At 36.1% G+C, this 23909-nt stretch overlaps 1 protein-coding gene across 2 annotated transcripts in view; it reads right to left on the reverse strand.

Annotated features, from left to right (window-relative positions):
* The window catches only part of GRM8 (glutamate metabotropic receptor 8), a 332666-nt gene that overhangs the window by 28582 nt on the left and 280175 nt on the right, over positions 1–23909 (reverse strand). For both annotated transcript variants that reach the window (XM_052667763.1, XM_052667764.1), the window contains exon 9: positions 9775–10710. In XM_052667763.1, the coding sequence (XP_052523723.1) occupies positions 9775–10710 (936 nt within the window). The remainder of the gene's footprint in view (positions 1–9774; positions 10711–23909) is intronic.

The following is a 23909-nucleotide window of genomic DNA, read 5'->3' on the forward strand; positions in this document are numbered from 1 at the left end:
CACTTTGTAGTTCCTAATATTTCCACGTTTAACAGTTATTGTTCTCTATATTAAATTGTAATATCTTATTGTATATAACAAATTTGTCACAAATTATAATGGGCTGATAATGAATTAAATTTCTGAGCTGGATCTTGTTTTTATTGGATGGAAAAGATAGTTGTAATTAACTTTCTCGTATCCATAGGTATATTTTCTCGTCATGCTTTTATCATATCATTCTTATTTGAAATGCATACAAATATATATATATTAAAACATACTGAATTCAAATCTTTATTGTGATAAGATTAAAGAAGTGTTTTACACTCTTTTGTGTTATCACTATTTTTGCCTTGTCCAAAAGAAACCAGTTCTTCCAATGACCTAACTACCTAAGTATTTATAAAGTGCAAGTTACATCATTGCTTGAATGGTAGCTGAAACGAATATGATTCTTTTAGACCTCAGAACAGCACTGAACATACTCATGAGGGACTCATCTGCCAGTAACACATTAATATGTTTTGGTCTAAATTTAAGAACATATTTCAATTTGAAATAGACACCTGCATGAGTTTGTTGGAACATATATATGCTTCTGTAAGGATAAGTTCCATTCCAGGCAGCTCAGTATAAAAATTGTTACATATTCCCATCACTTTGAATGCAGAATAAAGAACTGCGCAGAATTTTAAACAAGAGGCAGGAGCTGCATTTGTCTGAATACATTTTCTGGGTATGGTCTCATGATACAACATTTCACATGCATCCCCTGAATGCATTTTTGTTGCGAATGGAGGTCTGTAGTTGGTCGAGCCTTCTGCTTCTAACGAACAGTGGAACTGTCTATGGCTCTACTCAAACGCACTGTGGGGGACACCAATTTCAGTGCTTGACCATCACATCACGAAGTAGTTGAGAACATGATTAAATTCTAAGACATATTACCTGCCTTTTCTTTTTATACAAAACAGTGAACTGGATGCTGTCATATGCATAATAATTACACAGAGGATCCCATTTCACAGTTTGACTTGTAGATGAAACACAACTGAATCCCAAAGACTAATCTTTTTCTTACTGTAAATGAATACCCAAGACACCTGGAAGGATTTCCTTGTAACTGAATTTGTCAGCAATGATCAGCTTTTCGGCAGTGAAAAAAACACAGGGAAATGACCAACATTTTAATGAGGTGAGCTTGGATATATGGTACTTAAATCGTATGTTGGTTTTATTTCTTTCCAAAATCATCACTGTGAGACTTCTATGGTATTTGAGAAACTGCCACGCAAAATTTTGGAATATTATCTAAAGTGGATGAAGATGGAGAAGTTATTTAGTTACCTGTGCTCCAAAAAGTTGTTTTTGTTTCTCATTTACAATGAGGAATTTATCACACAAGCCAGCAAGTATCAAAAAAATATATTCAAAAATTTTCTAGCAAGCACTCCATCTTCATACATCACCAACTCTCTGACAATCCCCAGAATAGGGTATGATGAAGATCACAAGCTAATGTAATTTTTTTGGCAGCTCATTTCCTGTGTCCTCCTCTCCCAAAGACCCTAAAGCTACCATCCTTCACTGGGCCAGAAGCAAAACATGTCAGACAAGCTAAACACTGATGTTTTCCGTTTTGTGACAGGTGTATATCTCTTCACTATATGCAGTCAGGTACACTTGTACCATACTGATATTAGAACAGACATGCAGCCATGCGGGAGAAAAGAGTCTATACAACCTTCAGGAACATTCATGAGTGTTCTACTGAACAACTGAAAAGTGCTTACCTTATTAAATAAGTGGCTTAAATGATATTAAACAGGTAAATGAAATTACACCTTAAAGGCTGCGGGCATATCATACAACAACAAAGTTGAGTTTTTTAAATTATACATCAACTAACCATGTACCAAGTCCATCATTCACCAAGTAAAAGAATGTCTCAAAGTCATGCTGAATAACAAGAAAATTTTACAGAGGCTAGAATATTTTAATGTAGATATATTCAATTCTCCACAAGGTTTTGTTGAGTGAGAAGCACAGCCTGAAAGTAACCTTCTACCTAGCTTTCATGTAAAGTAAGGTGGAAAGTCATACCTACATGTTAGGGTCGGGAAGAGAAGAAGGAACTTTTCTTTGCAGTACCTAATAAGAAATCTAGGGATCTAACTGCCCCACAGAGAAAGCTAAAATCTTCATTTACTTTTTGTGCATGAATCTGCAATTTATTTTAAATCTACTTATTCTCAAAAATAAATCTATATTTCATAGGTTAACATATCAAACAATGCAATAAGGAAAGTACGTAGCAATTCATAGAATCGTAGAATCCCTAGATTTGGAAGGGATGTTTAAAGCTTGTGTAGTCCAATTTCCCTGCAATGAAAAGGGACATGCAGAGCTACATCAGGTCACCAAGGGCCTGATCTAGCCTCATCTTGAAAGTCTCTAGGGATGCGGCATCAACAACATCACTGAGCAGTCTGTTAGCGTGCCTCAGCACCCTCACTGAAAAGATTTTTTCCTTACGTCTAATGTAACTCTCCTTAAGCTTGAAACTGTTTTTCCTTTGTTCTATCACAACAGATCCTGATAAAGAGTCTGCTCCCTTCCTTCCTGCAGATCACTTTTAGAAACCAAAAGGATGCTATCAAGTCACCTTGGAGCCTTCTCTCCTCCAGGCTGAACAACAGCAGCTCTCTCAGCCTGTCCTCATAGGAGAAGTGTTCCATCCCTCAGATCATTTTTTGTGGTGCTCCTCTGGATGCGTTCCAGAAGACACATGTCTCTCCTGCACTGAGGACTCCACATCTGGACGCAGTACTCCAGGTGAGGCCTCACTAGCACAGAGTAGAGGGCCAGGATCACCTCCCTCGCCCTGCTGGCCCTGCTTCTTTTGATTCAGCCCAGGACACGTTTGGCTTTCTGGGCTGTGAGGGTGCATTACTGGGTCATGTCCAGCTTCCATCTACCAACAGTCCCAGGTCATTCTCTGCACGGCTTTGATCAATCCTTTTATCTCCCATCGTGTATTCGTAACACATTTGCTTCAACCCAGGTGCAAGATCTTGCTGCTTAGAAATGTTTTGATTTAAGATTTGGGGTTTTTTTGAAAGCCGAGTCAGGTGTTACAGTCAACAGCTAATTCTGAACATTTTCACCTTAAGAGGGATCACTATAAAAGTTGTGAAATTAATCAATTTCAAAAGTGCCTTGCTTCCCAAATTCAAGTTCAACTCAAAAGAATACAAAGAAAAATCTGAAACTGAAAAAACTCTTCTGAATGTTCACAGTGTTCAGAATGTGCCAGTCCACAGCTTTTCCCTATTTTTTTTACAGCTTTTACTTTTTATTCTAGAAGATACTGTCCAGCTTTTCCAAAGAAAAAAAGTTGTGCAATGGAATCCTACAAAATGACTTTTGAAATAAACGAGAATCTATAAATTTAACTGGTGTCTCATTGGAGGTACATTCTGCAGTTTATCCACCCACATCAGAAAAGTAAAAACACTTTTTCCTTTCATACCAGCTCATGGAAGTCTGAATACAAAGAACAGATTTATAGGGCTGCTTTAACTACAAATTTTAAGCCAAATAATTGATCCAGCAATGTTGATGACACTGAATAAATTCACCAGCTGGAAAGAAACATGGTGCCTTGGGGATGTGCAAGGAGTGAGGCACTTCTGTTCCACCAGGGAATGGAGCAGACAAAGAATGGGTAGAAAAGAACAACTCAGTTGTATTGTCACTTACATATTTTTTCCAACATAGTTTTAACACTAGAGCAATAAAGTTCTCATTCCTGATGAGGGCTAGAAAAATACTAAGGAAATTATCAAGCTTAGAAACAATTTAGTTCATGAGATATTTTTGAAAAAAGGAGATTTGTTTGGGAAAAAAAAAAAAAAGAGAAAAAAATTATGGAAAGCTTCCTTCTTCTTAACACACAATTACACAATTTCCAGTGACAGTGAGGAAGGTTACTGTCCAACAATCTAGTACTTCCAAAACATGCAAAAATTCAAGTATTTATAGTTTTGTAACCAGCTTTCTAGTTCTTCTACAGTCTAATGATTCTGAAAAAAAAAAAAAATAAATAAATCAAAAGTACAAAAATCAGTTTGAAAAATGATAATTTATGGAACGTGGAAAGTATTTTAGCTATCTTCTAATTTTGGATTCCATAAAAATAAAAAGTAAAAACCATTCTAAATATCCCTCTGAAGAGATACTTAAGATTCTGGTTTAATCAAATATTAAGCCAAATATTATTCATAAAATTAAATAAATACTAACAAGATAAGTCATCTTTCTTAATTTTTTCTTGTGATGTACACTACCTGCAGAGATAGATGTCTGAGTATGATTGGAATTAAAAGAGAATGCTTTGAGGTGAAGAAAAGGTTCAGTTCAGTCTGCTTCATTAACACAACCTGAAGCATCATTAAGATGCTTTGTTTTCTTACAGTCACATGAATACATTTAGCAAAGAATTCATAATGTGAGGGAAAAAAAAAAAAAAGGAAAGAAAAGAAAGGTGGTTTTGTTGAAATGTGGGGGAAGTAAAGCATTTCTACCTGAATTCTTATTAGTAGGGCTTTGTTTTGGGTTTCTTTGTTTGTTTGTATGCTAAAGACTGTATCTGATGGAACACATCTGTAGGCTGATAGAATCACTTCTTCTTCCCACTGGAAACTTGAGAACTGAGCATTTTCCTTCTGAAAACTGCTCCAATCGCTTACAAGTCAAATTAATATTAAGATGCTTTTAGCAGAGTGTCTAGCTACTTTTATTGTAATTAATGGCTATGTATAAATAGAAGAGCTACTTGGTCAAGAAATCTGGGATGAAAACAGATGGAATGGTAAGATCATGTGGATAATAATTTATGGTAAGACATCTACCTTGCATTATTACTGGTTTTATTTTTGCTGCAGTTACGAAAAGAAAGATCAAAGTTGTCAGAAAAACTCAAAACTGTGAGAGTGGTTAGGCTCTGGAACGGGCTGCCCAGGGAGGTTGTGGATGCCCCGTCCTTGGACGTGTTCAAGGCCAGGTTGGACGGGGTAACCTGATCTGAATGTGTACGTTTGGTGGCCCTGCTAGGTAGAGGGGTTGGAACTACATGATCCTTGAGGTCCCTTCCAACCCGGGTGATTCTGTGATTCTGTGATTCTGTGGTAAAATTCATCTGCCTTATTAGATTGCACCTTGCAATTTCTTCCATGGGGCATGGAAGAAGGAAATCTTTCAGCATTTTCTATGGTCCTCTTTTTGTAGTAGAGAGTACAATCTGTTTTACTTTGCAGTATGGGACAAAAACACTCATCTTCTCATTTAAAACAGAATATTTCCAGGTTAATATAACAAATGATGCCTGTATTATTTCTGAATGAGCATGATTAATCTACCTGTCAATTCTTGAAGAAGGAAAATAAAATAGCTTTGTTTATAAAATATAAATGTACTTTACAGAGACATTAATCCTCAGTGGGTTTTTTTGTTTGTTTGTTTGTTTGTTTGTTTTGTATGTGTGTGTGTAGTCTGCTGCTGTAACTTCATTTTAGCCAGAGGTTCAAACATCTCTTTTAATCACTCAGCTGATTTCACTCTTTTTTTTGCAGCATTCCACTCATGACATTTTAGACATCTCTGTTCCAGATGATCCCAGTACTTAAGTGTCTTGCTGCTTATAGATGCAGTTGGAAACTTAAACTGACAGCATGCTTCTCACAGAACTTCGTTTCTTTTAGTAGTACATCTCACTAACTTTTATGCAAGTGTTAGGAAAATAGTGCTTTATGACAGGTTTTTTTTTTTTTCTCTTTTTTTTTTCTCTTTTTTTTTCATTTAGTTCAATGATGCACTGGAATAATTTAACTGTTGATAGTGGATTCTTTTCTTAACAAAAGCAGATGTCAAAATGGTCTGATCGTGAACAAACAAAATAGCAAATGAAAAAAATCACACAGGACATAAAGGGACATAAAGTCAATGCTTATATAGTTCATATAGTTCTCTGTAGAACATCCACAGAAATAACCTAAAATGTCATGCTTAATCACATACGCTTTTTTTTTGTTCTTCTACTTGAGAACAAGGACAAAAAATGAACAAGGAGATCCATAAAAGCCACCAAACTTGGGGTGTGAAGGTTATTTTATTTATTTTTTTTTTTAATCTTTCATTGATTATTATTTAGTCTTTTTCTCAATTTTGTATTAGTTTTAAGCATATATAAATTTACATAACTTATGCATAGAAATGGTATATGTTGGAAAGTGCTACTAAAAACATTACCAGTGTCAAGTCTATAAATCAATATTCTTACTTCATCTTCTCAAGTTATACCAGCTTTTTAGCATGTTTTCCCTTATGGATGTGTCACACCATGCATATTCAGATATTTAATATACTAACCAGCAATGAGAGATATTTTCCCCAACCCATGTAACATAACCGAGACCTGAACAAGACCATAGAATCATAGACTGGTTTGGGTTGAAAGACAAAGCAGTCTGTCTGAGGAAAAATACTTATGATGTTTATTTGCATCTTCTTCAACACGCATGTCTGTTGTCTGACAGACACCAACAGTCATAGTCTGGCTTAGACTCTTCTACATTCCACCCAGAGTCTTTGCGCAATGTTACATTTGGGGAGCAATGATTCAATAACCACTAAATATAAAGATAACCTTTCCATAATCATTTATGAATTTTGGATCCAGACACCCGTGTTCACCATTTAGTTATTGTTTATTTTCATTTATTAGTGGAAATATCCTGACAGTGAAATAAAAATGATTCTCAAAGCGTTCTACTTAATCTGTGTTCATAGCATAGTTTATTAATATGAAATCTTTTTCCACATATGCATAATGATTTCTCCTACTGTTTAAAATTCTACTAATATTTAAGAAAACAGAAGTGCTTGAAAAACATTCTGGAGAAATTTTGCCTACCCTATTCCAAAAGTAGTAAGTTTAAACTCAAAAGCACAATTAAATGCTATTCTGAAATACATCTGGCTTGTAACGAATGCTACATTAAATTTCATTATAGTCAACATTTCAAAAAAGGAACCATTGTTATAAAGAGTATGTGAAGTTCCTCAACTTATTGCCCATTCTCTCCAAACAAATTTAACCCATTAAAAAATAGATTTTAAAATCAATGGCAAAGTGCGTAAGCATGAAAAACAATGTCTGCTTTTTTATTTAATTTCTTCAGTCTTCAAAAAAGATCATAAAATCTTTGAATCAATTAGATTAGAAAAGGCCTTCAAGATTAACAATATAAAAAATCTCAAATAAGACGTTCAATAATTTATTAGTTTGGTTTAAAAATGCTTCTCTAGGTGCTGTATAATACTGAGAAACCTCCATCCAGTCATTGCTTGGGTCCCAACACACGAAAGACATAGAGCTCTTGGAGTGGGTCCAGAAAACACCACAAAGATATCAGAGCGCTCCACAGCTGGAGCAACTCTCCTATGACGAAAGACTGAGGGAGCTGGGCTTTTTCAGCCTGCAGAAGAGAAGGCTCTGCTGAGACATCAACGCAGCCTCCCAGTAATTAAATGGTGTTTAAAAACAAAAGAGAGACTGACTTTTTACAAGGGTAGATGGTGACAGGACAAGGGGAAACAGTTTTGATCTAAAAGAGGAGAAATTTAAATTAGATGTTAGAAAAATTAGATGTTAGAAGGAAATTCTTTACTCACTGGACAGTGAGGCACTGGCATAGGCTGCTCAAAGAAGCTGTGGATGCCCCATCCCTGGAGGCACTCAAGATCAGGTTGGATGGGGCCTTAGGCAGGCTGATCCAGTCATTGGCAACCTGCCCATAGCAAGGGGTCTGAAACTTCATGATATTTAAGGTCCCTTCCAAGTTGGAGTATATTCTGACAATATATGTACGTGTGCACTAGGCTACTACCTTTTTTCCTCTTCAAATAAACCATTAACTGTATGAAGGCACGAGCTATTATGATTATGTCTGTAATATTCTGTGTCTAAATATGTTTTTATTTGCAGCCAAAAATAGAAACACTGTGAAAATAATTATTTGAATTACAAGACTACTGCATTAGCATATTAATTTGCTTTTCTTCTTCCTGAAAGTTATCTGAAGAATAAGAAATCATTTTTAAAGAAGACAACTAAGAAGTGAAATTTAGCTGTGTGATTTAGTATAATTTATGCATTTAGTTTTGGGTTTCAAATGACAAATGCAAAAGAGGTATTCATCAATCCCATCTACAGATGTCAAAACCAAAATCATCCTTTACTACAAGCTAAGATGAAACAATGGTGTAAATCAGACCTCATTGCCCAGTTTCCAGCCAAGTAATATTTTCTGTGTTTCAATACTCAGAAATGCATTTGTATTGTTATAGGTACTTACCATAAAACTTACTAGACCAAGCTGTTAAAACAAATGTGCTACAAAGTCTTTTTCTAACTTAAAATTGAGCACACCCAAAGAAATTCAGAATTTAAATACAACGCACCTGAATCTGTTTTCTTATATCAAAGAGACCTTTTTAAATCTGTGGTGTATCTATAATATGTCATTATCTTATTACTCATTTATTCTGGTTTAATACAAATAACCGTGGAAAGCAAGCCTTATCCAATTCAGTAAGCCTGCTTACTTCAATTTTTAGTGTGGAAAATGTTTTTTTCTGCCACACACTTTTCACCAGACAGTTTGTCCATGTGAATTAACAGACTTTTTTTTTAAAACATATATGGATTTATTTCTTTATTCTACAAGCAAGACTGTAACCTGAACCAGGAACATGTTAAACTTTTGAGCAATTAGAAGTGGGTACATGCTAACTTTTCCAACTGAATTAATTAAATTCAATACATGTATTTAAAAACATTATAAAAATCACCTGGTAAAAGGGAAAAGAATTTGTGTAAAGGAGTAAAGACTTTATTTTCTTATTTTATGATTTTTCCAAATCTTACAGATTTGCAGTTTTGAAGGATGTTGCTATTATTGCTCTTTCCTGCCTAACTCATTCTCTTCATCACTATCAGATGACTAAAACTCACACAATAGATATTTATCCCTGTCTTCCCATTAGAACAGAGAGAGGGAGAGTTAAATGATATGATTTGTATGGTCTCAGCATGACTGATACCAGGAAAGAACTGTGCCAACTGAAAAAGGAATAACATATAACCAAGCGTGCAATGTTGAACTTCTCATTAAAACATCAGGAAAAAGTTTTCCCTCTGAGACAATAATAAGTGCCTTAAGTGATTTCACCTATGCTTCATTCACTCCTCCTATCTAATTTAAATTATATGTGTCAATCAGAGGGAATAGTAATTGTTTTCATTCTGTCCAGGCATTCTTCTTTATTATTTTTGACAAATGTACATTGATCTTCTCGGACTTTTGAAACATAGTCGGTGCTATCAGATCTGTGGATTATAAAGATTTATAGTGCTTCATGTAACAGGCTGGAGCATCAGAGACGGGCAGTAACTGAGCATCAAGAGAAACAGTCATTTAAAGTAAGGATATAGCAAGAAAATACCAACATTATTATCCACAGCCACATTCAGTATGTTGTGTTGAAATGCAGGAAACCTACCATTTGAATCACATACTTTATTTTCTATGAATCCTGAGACTCTGTTCATAATTAGGACTGAGAATTACTAAATCTTCAGAGCAAAAATGTTGCAGTTTTACAAGTATTGCAAGACAAAAAAAAAAAAAAAAAAAAATACAGTATTTGATTTGTAAATTCACCACTTACCTTCTCTGCCGACTGGGCCGTACCAAAAAAGATTGGAATAAAAGCTAACCAAATTATGCAGGTTGTGTACATAGTAAATCCAATGGGTTTTGCTTCATTGAAGGTCTCTGGAACCCCTCTTGTTTTAATAGCATAAACAGTACACGTGACCATCAAGAGAATACTGTATCCAAGGGAACAAATGAGAGACAGATCTGAAATGTCACATTTGAGAACTCCCCTGGCATTTTCTGGTTCAAGAGTCCTCTGCTCTCCATAATCTACTATGGTGTGTGGTGGATCAATAGCAAACCAGATGAAGACTCCAATAAGCTGCAAGGATATGAGACTGAAAGTGATCACCAGCTGGGAAGCCGGACTAATAAATTTGGGAGCTGTGACTGATTTCTTACCCTGTTCAAATATTCTGTGAATTCTATTTGTTTTGGTAAGCAAGGCAGCGTAGCTGAAACACATGCCGAGTCCTAGGAAGATCCTCCGAAATGAGCAGATCACTGTATCAGGAGTGGCAATCATTAAAAAAGTAATGGAATAACAGAGAAAAATCCCAGTCAAGAGCACATAACTGAGCTCCCGTCCAGAGGCCCTAACAATCGGAGTATCGTTGTACCGGACAAACGTCACGATGACAAAGGTGGTGGCAATTATCCCAAGGATAGCTATGAAGACGGGCACAATGGCCCATGGGGAATGCCACTCCAGTTTGATTATAGGGATAAGCTGGCAATCTGTACGGTTGGCATTCGGTCTCTTATTGATGGGGCACAGTTCACAATTGAATTCATCCACCTGGTAGTGGTACCCTTCGCAGCGTTCACAGTGCCAGCAGCAGGGCACCCCCTTCACGGTTTTCTTTCTTTCCCCAGCTTTACAGGGTAGGCTGCAGACAGATGCCGGATGAGTGTGCTCTCTATTAGCCCACTGCATGTCTTCTACCTGCGGGTATAAAAAATTAATGAGCCTTCTATTTACTCCCATTTATAATATCCTAATCCTGGCCACACGTTCGTCATAAATCACTACATGCTGACAGTTCAAATGCAGTTTACCATAATAAGAAACCTATTTCTTCCCCATGTATTGACTTTTTGAAAGTGTTAAATGATTGTGTCCAATAAATCATTCATGCCACTGGCTTGATGAGTGTCATTAGTTTCTATTTACCTCTTTACTGCTGACCAAATTGACATCTGTAAGGATATTTATTGACTCATGGCTGCTTTAAAAGCAAAAAACCCTGTACACAGCGCTTTAAAAGTTAATCATATTCAAATATAAGTACCACTAGTTCTCAAACATTTAATTACAAAATGAGGCTACATGAGTTTCAAGTAAGTTCTTGACACAATGAAGAAAAAGACTGAAATCTCCTTGCATCAGTTTTGTCAGAACAAAAAGTGTCAGAAAAAAACATCAATATATAGGAAATGTAATGCCATGTCTTCCAAGAAAGTTGGTATTTCACACTTTTTTTACTTCCTGAGTTTGAAAATTCACAAAGGAGTTTTGTTTTCATTTCCAGAAGACAAAAATGAGTATATGCTGCTTTCTGAATGATAATGGAAAAAGATGTCATGACTACACTTTAGTTCTCCTGATTTAAAAATTCCAAGATTCTTTTTGTAGTATAAAGCAGATGCACACAGAACAGTTTTTCTTTGGAAGTCCCAGATTTCTCACAGCAGAGCATTAACAAAATAAATGTGCTTTTTTTTTTTCATGCTCTTGTCTAATTTTCGTGCATAATCCCCACATAATTTTTTTTCCCCACTCTGGCTTAAAATTATCACTCAAGTTAGTCCCAGCAACTCTTAGCCCACCCTTAGTAACAGTGTGTTCTGCAGGAGGTCACACCGAGTGATCCAGAGAGGTTTGCAAATAATTTCTTATAGGCACTAGATTTGCTCTGCCATGCTCCCATTCTCCATCTTTTATTCCTTTGTTAGGTAGTAGGCACTCAAACATGAAGGACTCACTTTCTTCTTGTCTACTAAGTACTTAGCACTTTCATTCAATTTAGAGGTTTCATTTATAAGTGAAACAGCAATAAGAACACTTCACGTGTCAGGAGTGTTTACAGCTCCTTCTGGAGGAGGACAGAATGGGGACGGCTTTCCAAGAGGGATAATTTTGGCCTTAAAGGTTTATTTTTCCAGTCATTTTCAACACATTTGAGAGAAAACCACAATGTAGCATGTCCTTCTTTTCCTTCCTTTGAGTACCATGTCACTGAACTACACAGGCTGAATACAAGAGATGCAGACTGGCTCTTTGTCTCCTTTGTCCCTTTTTCTGCACAGTGCAGGACTTGGCTGCCATTTGACAGGCAAAAGGGCAAACAAGTGACTGCATGGTAATGAAGAGGAACATGCTCACATGGGCAACTCAGTGAGACCCCTGAGTCCATTTAAGGACATTTTTGGGACTGATTAATGATTAAACTGAGTAATGATTAAAGAAGACTGAGATGTCCTTCTGGGGAGTATCTTCTGTTCATTTCAGCCAGAAGCAATCCAGTTCACTGAAAAGCCATGCATTATTCCAGTAATTTCCAGATATCCATAACATGCAGCACTCCTTGTCTGTATTCTTGGTCTATTTTTTTTTTTTCCATATGAATTTAATAAAGAAAAACATTCAAAGACTTTATTACAACAAAGCTCTTAAAGCTCTATTCGTTTTTCCAGTTATCAAACGTATGTATCACCTTCCTGAGTTCTTGAATCTGTGCAGAATATTCACCTGTGTCATTATTTTTCGATCCACAGGTTACAGCACTAGTGAACCCACATCTTATCTGAGATTAAATTTAGATAATATATGATAGTAGGAACTGATATACAAGAAAGAGGAGGATCATCAGAGACATTTTGTAGCATACAGTCATGCACACTGTATAATTTTTTCAGAACTGCTGAATACCTATAATTGTCATCAAATTCAAAAGGAATTTCTGAATGCTTAGCCTCCTTCGAAAACCAGATTTTTTTTACATAGACAGAAACACGTAGCAGTGGAATTTTCAAAATTGCCACGGGGAAATTGTTCAGTTGAGTTAATTAATTTAAATGGGAGCCTATATGCTTTATCTCTTGTTGAAAATCCTACTCTCTTTGCATATACAGTTTTTATCATCTAAATGCTTTGGACAACCTGCCCCAAAGTGATTTATAAATTCAAATACTGCAAAACTAACATCAGAATAGCTTAACTTTAGTCATACATTTTTAAACAGGATTCTCATGGGGAAATGAAAATGACAAGGAACACAAGACCACACACACAAAAATGGAATAAGAGAAGGGTTTTTTTCACATAAAAACAAAATATGAGAAAGTAATGCAGATCTTCAGCCCTTATTGATCAAAGTTTCTCAGTCTTTAGCAATCTTTACACTGCTAAGACCCTGCTAGAGCTGTGTGAATCTCAGTTCTTTAAGTAGCCTTAGGTAAACTTGGATAATAGAAGACTTTTTTTTGTAACTTTCATTGTCATGTGACATCTGCTAGCTGCTTTTCACTACAGTATGACATATGACAAGACTAAATTCAGTGTAAAATACATTTTTTTAGATCAGATGGGCTGGGTTGGCTGGATCTGTATTTATTACCATTAATACAATTAATTTAATAGTGATTATTATCAACTTCATTTTAGTAGCTGCATTGAATTTGCAGTGTCTGATAGACTGATCTGCTGTCATGGAATGCTTCACATTCCCCTGTCACCAGATTTTGTTTTCAACAATTCCAATACTTACTACAATAAAAATATCTGAAAGAGTGTGACAGCATGTCTGTAAGGCACATATTCAATTTCTACAAAATGCATCACGATACAGAAAGAGAATGGCTTCATTGCTATTTAAATAGACATAAAAATCATCCTTACGTGAGATATCTGCCTGATGGAGGGGCAATTTGCTTTAATTTGCAGCACTAAGGCTCACAGTTCACTAAACCATCAAAACACCGAGGAAATACCATTTCATATCAAAATTGAGTAAACACCTCTATTCTTCCTGAACATTACAAATACAGTTTTCTCTAATATCTAATAACAAAGCTAAAAATTAATGATTCGAGAAATGGGATCAAACAAGATGAGATTTACATGCCACTGTACAAAAAGCACATTCACATTCCTGGCACCTATATTCCTCCAACAATTGAGCAGTTCATTCATCTAGCAATGCTCCAAGCAACTGAAGGAGACCGATCAAAATGCTGTTAATAGGTCACATACAATTTCTGAACCATTTAAACATACAAGAACACTCTGTTTTTCATTCTTTACAATAATGGAAATAATTATCAATTGCATAATTCACCAAGGGGTAATAATACAGAGCACTTTGATAAACTTCAGAGGATTTATATCGAGGACTTAGCTGGATGGTATTTTAATGTTTTGGATTATGTTGCACTATCAATTGCAGGAATTTCCATTTTTGAAGTCTTATCTCAGAGCTAGAAATGTATCTAAAAATGAAAAATACATGTTTACGAATGTTATTCTAATGAATAGAATTATGCAAAATACAGACAGGGGAATATAAACAGTGTATTCTGCAAGAAATATAGGAGCAAGCTAACATCTTATTTGACTACTTAGCAAAGATCTTCAGAAGCATAAAGGCTCTCACATACAACTTCATATGTCTTTTAAAACATATTCAGATTCTCAGTTACAAAAAATGACAAAAGCTTGAAACATTCCCTGCTGCTGTTACTAAGAGCTAGACTTATGTCTGACTCAAGTTTCTGGAAGTATTTCCCTTCTGACAAAAAGGTTCATCAGAAGAGCACAGCAAGTGACTGAGTTAAGGCAATTTAGTCAAATATTTAGCTTTTTGAATTGTCTAATGCATCTACTCTCAGAGTAGAAGTTCCAGTCTCTAATGTACCTTGTCCAATCAAGTCACCTGAACCATCGCATACCAAAATTAAACTGAAAACTGGTTCAACTAAAGTGAATTCATTATGAGCCTAAATATAATGATCATTGTATTCAGTCTGCTAGACAGATTTTATTCCTCTAGAGAATAGCTGGGCATTCTTACAGACTAAACTTTCAAGCATTTAAGCAAGCACGTGCAGAATGGAAATAAGTCAAGGGCAAAAAATATACTTGAAAGGAAGACACTACAAAATAAACTAGAGTGAATTCAGATTGTCAACTGCAGTCTCAAATCACTATGATCAAGAAATTTTCTGTAATTTCTTAGAATTATTTACATTGCTCACCACATACAGATGTTTTCCTAAAAACAGACATCTTTCTCTGGAACTCGAGGCACAGATATTCCTAAATATTTGTAAAGAACATGGGATTGTTTCTTTGTTTTTACCAAACATGAGTTGAAAACTAATGCAGACAAATGTCAGACATGACTGAAGAAGAGTCTGAGAAGCCTGAGTGTATACAAAGAGGGGAAAAGACCAGGGGGGAAGGTAAAATATACATTATTTGAAAGTAGTGCTGCAGAATAGTTGCACAGATTTGGTCTTTAATGTCATTCAAGTTGCACCAGGGGAGGTTTAAATTAAATATCAGGAAAAACTTTACAGAAAGAGTTGTTAAGCACTGGAATGGACTCCCCAGGGAGGTGGTTGAGGGTCAGGGTTAGGGTGGTTAGGGGTAGGGTTACCATTCCTGAATGTGTTTGAAGTCCGTTTGGATGAGGTGCTCAGGGGCATGATTTAGTGGAAGGCTGTTAGGGTAGTATGGTTTGGTGTGGTTGGACTTGATGATCATTAAGGTCTTTTCTAACCACAGTGATTCCACGATTCTATGATTTGCTTAGAGTATATATAGCTCTGTTACAATCTGACTTTCTTGGTGACCTTGGGCAAGTTATTTAATCTGCTTGAACCTCAGCTTTGCTCACCTTTCCCTCAGTCTGGAGGGAAGCTGTCATGCAGACAAGAGCAGTGGAGGAACGTAAGTAAGTTTAAAATATGGTAAAATCTTTAAGTAGAGATATTTTATTTTCTGAATCTCAGTGATGCCACAGCCTAAACTTATCTCCATCTCTCGGGTCTAGAAGGGCTTTTGCTTGGCAAGTAGTTATATCAGAATGCATAATTAAAACTCTTTTTTTCTTTTAAAAGTGGGCAATCTATTTCAAAGAATTCATACAAGAAACATTGTAACTGTTCTGCTTCCTCAGCATGTCAGTATCTTTCTTCTCATTTCCAGCTTCCCATAGCCACAGTCTCTATGTAAGAGAACGTATTTTTAATGTTCTGTCGGCACTGACAACTAAGTCTCAGCTGAGGCAAAGCAAACAAATATGTAAATAAAGGAGATGATATGTACAAAGAGAAAATAGTGCAAAAAGCTATCAAATTTCTTGTGATCATAAACAGAAAAAGTTAAATATCAGTCTTGCTTTATCAATGGAAGTATGTTCCACTGATAGCACACTCAGTGTGCTGCAACTTTAAGAAAACAGCCTTGCTAGTTGAATCATACAGTATTTACATGGGAGAGGATAATGTGAAAATCATAAACAAAGAATTATCACACTACTGTATCACAGTCTACAGAGTAGTGTTTTACAGACTTCAAACCCAAGCCTTAAAATGCTGGTCTTTGCACACAGTTCAGGATCTGTTTATGTTAAAGACTACTTTTCTCTAACTCTGATTTGGCTGGCACTTGTGGGCTCCAGAAGTACTGACACTAAATGATGTGGACAACCCTGCCCATGGCAGAGGGTTGGAACCAGTTGATCTCTAAGATCCCTTCCAACCCAAGCTATTCTACTATTCTAATAGACTGCTAATGTAAAAGTAGAAGCTGGAATGTATTCTCTTTGATTTGCTAGATGCCAGATTTTTTATTGAGCACACAATGCAAGGAAAATCACTTTTTATTCTCAGGTGTCTTGGGAAGTAGACTGGCACAAACTGTAGCAATTAGCTGGTCATCATGTAAACAGCTACTGTTACTGCTCATTTCAAATATTAGATGGAAATTTATTGCAACCTTGTAGGCACTTCTATTCAGTACAAGCAATATATTTTTTTCTTTTGGAAACATGAATATTAATTACTATTAAAGCAACTGCCTCTGGAGATAGGCTCTTTATTTCCAAACAAGACCATATCCTCTCCCCCCTCCCGGTCATTTCCTTAATAGTTTTATGTCATAGAAATATCCTATTCAAGATGATATCAGCAGACTTGAGATTTTTTGAAAGTAATTTACAAGGACTTGTATGTATTTCAAAAATATATCATTATTATGAAGGGATCAGATTGTAAATCAGGTTTCTAAAGTTATTCTTTATGCAGATAATCTTCAAATAGACAGCTTCTATTGAATATCATTACTCAGAAAGCCTCACTGCCTTTACATGGACTTGAATGGACTTGGGGAGATTTTAATGAGCATTTTGGTGCCCTGTTCCTATGTAAGTTACGATGCACACATGGGGACTGAAGTCATTATATTCTACTAAAAGCAGATCGAGCCATATCTACCTATAAATAAAGTATGTTTTAAAACTCTCAAATTAAAATAAAACAAACAAAAACAACAAAGAAACAAACCTATAACCGTTATCATCAGATTTTTTTTTTTTAAAGGAAAAATGCTACTTTGAAAGGAAACCCTCAATCTTCACCTTCATCCTTTTTCTGTCAAGTGATAAGATTTTACTAGTATTAAGTCTGTTTGAACCTCAAGGTTGGGAAATATTCTTTTTCTTGTAGATCAAGCAGAAACAGCCTGTAACATACTTCAAAAATGTAGCACTTTGAGAAAATAAAAGGAGTTCAGCCCTGGTGAAGATTTCCTTAACATCATTCCCAATGTGTCCAGGGATTATTTTTAGCTCTGCACGAGATCCATGCTATCATTAGTTTAATGGAGTAGTTGCATTTATTGATAAAGCTTTTAATATCCACAACAAACTTTCTCCTTATCAAACCTATTGCTCTTAATTAAAGTTGCCTAAGTTACTGTTTTGAGTCAGATCTGTCCAATCCAGTGCTTCAGAGTATATTCCCATCAATTTGTAGATACCTTTCATTCTCAGTGTTGCTTGGATTCACCGCCATTTCCACTCCTCAGAGTTAAGAGAAAGAAGGGGTTAATCACAAATACCATCTGAATGTAAATGGCTTTCATCTTTAGTTGCTGGCTAATTCACTGAAAGACCCCTTTACTCTAATGAAAAAAAGAGTCACCATAAATATTTTTAGTCACTGGGGGAATTCTGTTCCTGAACACTTTCATGATGGACTTCTTGATAGATACTATGTCCTGCATTAGAACTCAGATTTAGACCAGTCCAATAATTTCAGTGAAGTTATGGCAGCAAGGACATAAATGTTTAATATTACTTATTTCTTTCTTCTAAACTATAAATTAGCCAAACATTATTTATTTATTTATTTATTTATTTATTTATTTATTTATTTATTTATTTATTTCAAATATTTCCATTCAAGCACGAGTGTCAGCAAGACAGAAAGCACAAAGTTGACCACCCAAAGAATAACAGGAAACAGAGCTGGAAGGTCACGTGATTTTATGGTCCTCAATCTCCAAAAAGCATTTCAGCAAAGTGAAGCACTTGAAATTTTGATCAAAGGTGCACTCTCCTCAGCAGAACTGTGACACGATTCACTGTGACAGGAACAGACAAGTCCGATTGAAAGGTGGGGTTCAAATTTATTTCCCCACTTCAAGAGAAGTATCACTAAACCATTCCTGATTTATTTGTCTAACCTTTTTAAAGGAAAATAGCTGCTAATGCGTGCAGTATCTTCTACCCTGAAGCACTGCAAAGTCCTAAACACTGAGATGTAGATTTTGACATTCCTCTAAGGTAGCTTGCACTATAATAGCTCGTGCCACCTTTGTCAGCTCCATTTAGGGAACAGTCAGATCTTTCCATTCTACTCATTTTAGATTTTCAGCACTACATAAAAAAAGGAAATCACAGAGAGCTTTCAAACATAGCTCCATCCAGGTAACAAAATCACATGTAGAAAGTCTGAAAGTCTGAGCTATTTCAGAAATGGCAACAGACTGTGATTTATACTAAGATTTTCAGCAGCAGGAGGAGAGCTCTCTGCCAAGCCTCTGCTGAAGCTAAGAATGAAGTGTCAATAACTGAATTGAAAATTCTGCAGAGAGACTTAGTGATCTGGCAGGCAAAAAACAAGCATGTGTGTTGTGGTTTAAACTGGCAGGCAGCTCAGCACCATGCAGCTATTTGCTCAATCCTGCCCCAGTGAGATGGAGGGAGAGAATTTAAAAACGTAGATCACATGGGTTGAGATAAAGATAGTTTAATAGGATGGAAAAGAAAAAGAATAATAATGACAAAAAGGTGTACAAAAAAAGTGACACACAATGCAATTACTCACCACATGTCAACTGATGCCCCAGCCAGACTCCAAGCAGCATTAGCTCTCCCAACCAACTCCTCAAGTTTTATTGTTCAATATGACATCACATGATGTGGGATGTCCTGTTTGGGTCAGATTTTCTGGTTCTGTCCCCTCCCTGCTCTCTGCCCCCTTACTGGCAGGGCAGCATTAGAAGCTGAAACATCCTTGACTTTTAGCACTGCTTTGCAACAACTAAAACATCAATGTGTTATCAACATTATTCTCATCCTAAATCTCAAACTGATGACCAGAAAAGCTATTAGGAGGAAAATTAACTCTATTTCAGAAAAAATCAGGTCAATGCAGAAGACATTTAAGCTAGAGAAAACACTACCCAGTGCGTTTACTAAGGGTGAGGAGGAAAGAAATAATCCTTGTTGCTAAGGAAAGAATGATAAACATTCTAAGTAAGAGCACTTCAGGAAGTCAGGGACTTCCATAAAAACTAAGCATATTGAGATTTATTCTATGATACGCAAATAACTAACTGAGGAGTTGGAAAACAACTTAGACTCTATGGGAAAGTATGGAAAACTTCCAAATTGTAAACCATGGAATCATTGAATGGCTTTGGTTGCAAGTAATCGAAAAGCCCACTCAGTTCCAGACCTCTGGTGCAGGCAGGGCTGCCACCCACCAGCTCAGGCTGCCCAGGGCTCCATCCAACCCGGCCTTGAGCATCTCCAGGGATGGGGTATCCACAAATATAGTGCTTATGCTGTGAAAAGGGGACAACAAGTCAAGGACTTATCAAATTAACTGAATTATTGGTTTAACTTGAATTCCCAGATAAATCCCAAAAGAAATAAACAAACACATTTTGAAAACAGATAAAACAAATAAACAAGACAAATAATAGCCAACAGGGATCTGTCAACAATAAGCTGTCACATTTCCTTCTGTGGGAAGATAACAGGCATCGTGGATGAGAGACAAGCGGGTAGTTGTCATTTATCTTAACATTAGAAAGATTTTTGACACCATCTCAAATTACACTCTCAGTCATAAGCAACCTATTGAAACAGACCTAGCCCCGAAGGGCTGAGTGTGAATTATATCAGAAAACTCTGGGAAGATAAAACATGTCATTGATTTGCTGTCAGAATGGAAGGGATGGTATAACGTGGGGCCTGGAAAGGGCTTGTTCTCAGTCTACTTTTATTCAATACTTGTAAAAAGCATTTAATAAAGTTTGGATGATAAAACAGAATATACAGTGACTAAATTTGAGTAGTAACACTGGATAGAACAAGGTTGGAGCTACACTGAAGGTCAGAATACTTAATCCACATAATACTGCCTAAGTGAAAAGGATCTGAAAAAAAAAAAGCAAGCAGTTTAACAAGGTAAAGCTTTACAAGATAGGAAGTACAGAGAGATGGCAGCACTTCATAAATTGAGATTTCAGAGCTATGAGGTAGATCACATGTTGAATCAATATTAAATATTACCAAAAAAATGCCATATGCCATCCTGAAAGGCACAGAGAGATAAAATAATCTTCCGTATTTACTCTCCACCAGTGAGTACATTCAATGAAGTTTCTCCTACACTCTCTGCTAGTGAGATCAGACAGAGTGCTTTATGAAGGTTGGATCATTGTGGTTCAGTCTGAATTAAAATCAAATGTGAAGTCCAGAGGAAATCAGCAAAGATCACATATGTTTCTATAAAACACAATCTGAAGAACTAAACTGAATAACTTCAGGTTGTACAGTCTGGAGAAATTATTCAGTCTAGGGGATAAAACAACCATCTTCAAATACATAAAAAGATGAGGATGTGCTCAATGAACAGTGAACAAGATACGTAAAGGGCTTAAATTACAGCAATGAGACTAACTGGGTATTTATAAGATACTTCAGAGTCATAAGGGTAGTTAAAAAATGGAACAGAATGTCTTCAGAGGCTGTAAAGTCTTCATCCTTGGAGTCACAAGATACTATCTTTATGTAAGGGCTAAATAGTCTCTTGAGAACACTTTAGCTGCCCTCTTCTGTAGCACAATATGGCAGATTTCAGGTACTACATGTTTTGAACACAAATTAAAAAAAACAGATCGTAAGTGGATCAGACAAATAGAACCATCACAGTGCATTCTCATAAGAGCTAAATGTCTTTAGACTGTCTTTACGGTTTTAAAGTATGCCTATTTTTTATATTTGTAAGAACAATACTTAATAATGCATTTTAAATATTTTTAAGGATAGGGTTTCTGTGTTGCTTTTCAATACAGGAAAAATGCTTTGCTGAGATATGGTAGGGTAAAAGAGATCACACCTGTCACAATAGGAAGCTTTTCCACATAGACATAAAAAATTAATTAGATAATTAATTAATTTGGGAAATGCTATGTATTCTTACATTAAAAAACAAGACCAGTCTGGAGTCTTATGTGTGGATGGAAAGCACTTTGTGAATTCACAGAAAATCTGTCCTTATCTACTAATGGAATATACAACCTGAGGGATAGAAGCAATAGGGAATCTTAAACAAGTAACTAAGTTTATAAGCTAATAAATCTGTTTCAGCATTCTTCCAGTGTTCTTGCTAAATATATAGTCTTGCATTCAATTGAGAAACCTAATGTGTTAAGTCCAGTTGTTTGTCTTTCCCAGTATTTGCTGAAAGCATACAAGAAATCTGCCTTTGAGGGGATTACTAGAAAATCAAACTAAACAAGCAAAATCTAGAAACCTTAAGAAATCATGTCTGACTGAGATCTCTGGAGTAGTCCTCTGACCCTGCATCTGAATGAGTTACATCAAAATCAATCTGCACAGCTCACGTGCTCCAAACAACCCATGGTGATGAAGATTGCCCAGCCTTCCAGGCAGTGCAACCCAATGCTTAATTATCCTCATCGTTAAAATTTTCCTGCATGTTCATATTAAAACTCTTCTACTGTAACTCAAATCCACTTTTTTTAACAGCCAAATTACCTATGACTAACAATACATTATTTTTCTGATTAATCTTTTCAGTATTGAAAGAGATTAGCATAACTTCCTTCAGTTCAGTCTTTTCTAGACTAAGCAGTCCTACTCTGTTCAACCTTTCCCCACATGTATACTTTTAGAAGGTTGATCATTCTCACTGTTTGTATCTGGCCACTTTCCTGATAGTCTACTTCTGGAAGTGAAGTCACAGTTTTGCTACTGAGGTCATAGCAATGGGGAAGAGAAAAGATGGATTCCATCATTCCTTAATTAATTCACAGTAGCAATCATATCTGGCAATGCAAATCTCAGTTAACTGTTGGTTAGTTAACTCAGTTAATTGCAAAGCCTCTGCTTTCCCTAAAAGGGGAAATTTACCAAGTTACTGAAATCCTTATTGCAGTGTCCCAGTCACTCCTGGCACATCTTATTGTCCCACTCCCCACTAAGTCTGTTTACTGTGAAATGAAGTTACAACAAGATTAGCCATTATTTTCCATTTCCTGTTTCAAACTGTAATTAACATGACAATACCACCACTAAGAGCAGTGATGAAACATTTTGGAAATGGGCTAAATGATTCACTTCTTATCTTTCACGGCTGAAAAGAAGATGGCTGAGAATTTATCAGGATGAAATAAATATTAGATGAGTATGCTAAAGAAATTATATTAATAATGAAATGAAGAGAAATTACAAGAAAGCAAACAGAAAAACAGACAGTAATGTACCACTAACTGTTGGTTATTCTCCTTCAACATCTCAAAAGTACTGAATGTCTGATTCATTTTCTATTTAATGAATTTTAATTTAGTAGCAGACTGCCATTATGTAACACAAATGCACAATAATTAAATATCATTTAATCTATCATTTTTAAGCTTTTAAGCATGAATATTTTGCTTCTAGGTTTAAAGGGCAGCTCAGTCTTTAAATTATAATACATATACAAATCGCTGTGTGGGAGAGGAGAAAGGTGGAAAGGACTGGGGAAAAAAAAAACGCTGATTGTCCACATTTCACACTGGTACCTCACAAAGCAACTCAATGAAGATTTGCTGCTAATTGTGCTTAATCTAAATGCTCAGTAATGTCTGTTTATGCTAAAAGCCACACCAGTGCAGAGTACAACAGGTGCAGCTCTGAAGTTCTATATTTGAAAGCAAAGCTCTCCAAGAATACATATAAAAGATTCTGATTTCATATTGTTCTATTATTGCATATTTGCTTTTAATGTGAAAGAGGAGAGACACAAAGATGATCAAAGGGCTGGAGCAGATCTCCTATGAAGAAAGTCTGACGGACCTGGACTTGCTCAGTTTGCAGACAAAATGGTTTTGGTAGACCTCTTGCAGCCTTCCAGTACTTGATGGGAGCTTATAAGCAGGAGGGGGAGCAACATTTACATGGTCTGATTGTGATAGGAGAAGGAGGAATATTTGATAACAAAAGTGAGGAGATTTAGGTTAGATGTTAGAGGGAGGCACTGGTACTGCTGCCCAGAGAACCCCATCTCTGGAGGCACTCAAGGCTAGGTTGGATGGGGCCCAAGGCAGCCTGAGATGGTGAAGGAAAGCCTGCCCATGGCAGGAGACTTGGAACTAGATGGTCTTCAAAGTTTCTTCCAACCCAAGCCATTCTATGATTCTGTAATTCTATTAAAAATATACATTATTTTAAAACAAAAGTGATTCATTTTATTTGTCATGAATGGTAATGCTTCCTTTCTGCTTTCTGAAATAAACAAGAATACTCTGCAGTCTTGGTTGTGACTGTTTAAAGAATA

This window comes from Tympanuchus pallidicinctus, unplaced genomic scaffold, assembly GCF_026119805.1.
Source record: "Tympanuchus pallidicinctus isolate F22 unplaced genomic scaffold, pur_lepc_1.0 scaffold8, whole genome shotgun sequence".
NCBI classification, from domain to species: domain Eukaryota; kingdom Metazoa; phylum Chordata; class Aves; order Galliformes; family Phasianidae; genus Tympanuchus; species Tympanuchus pallidicinctus.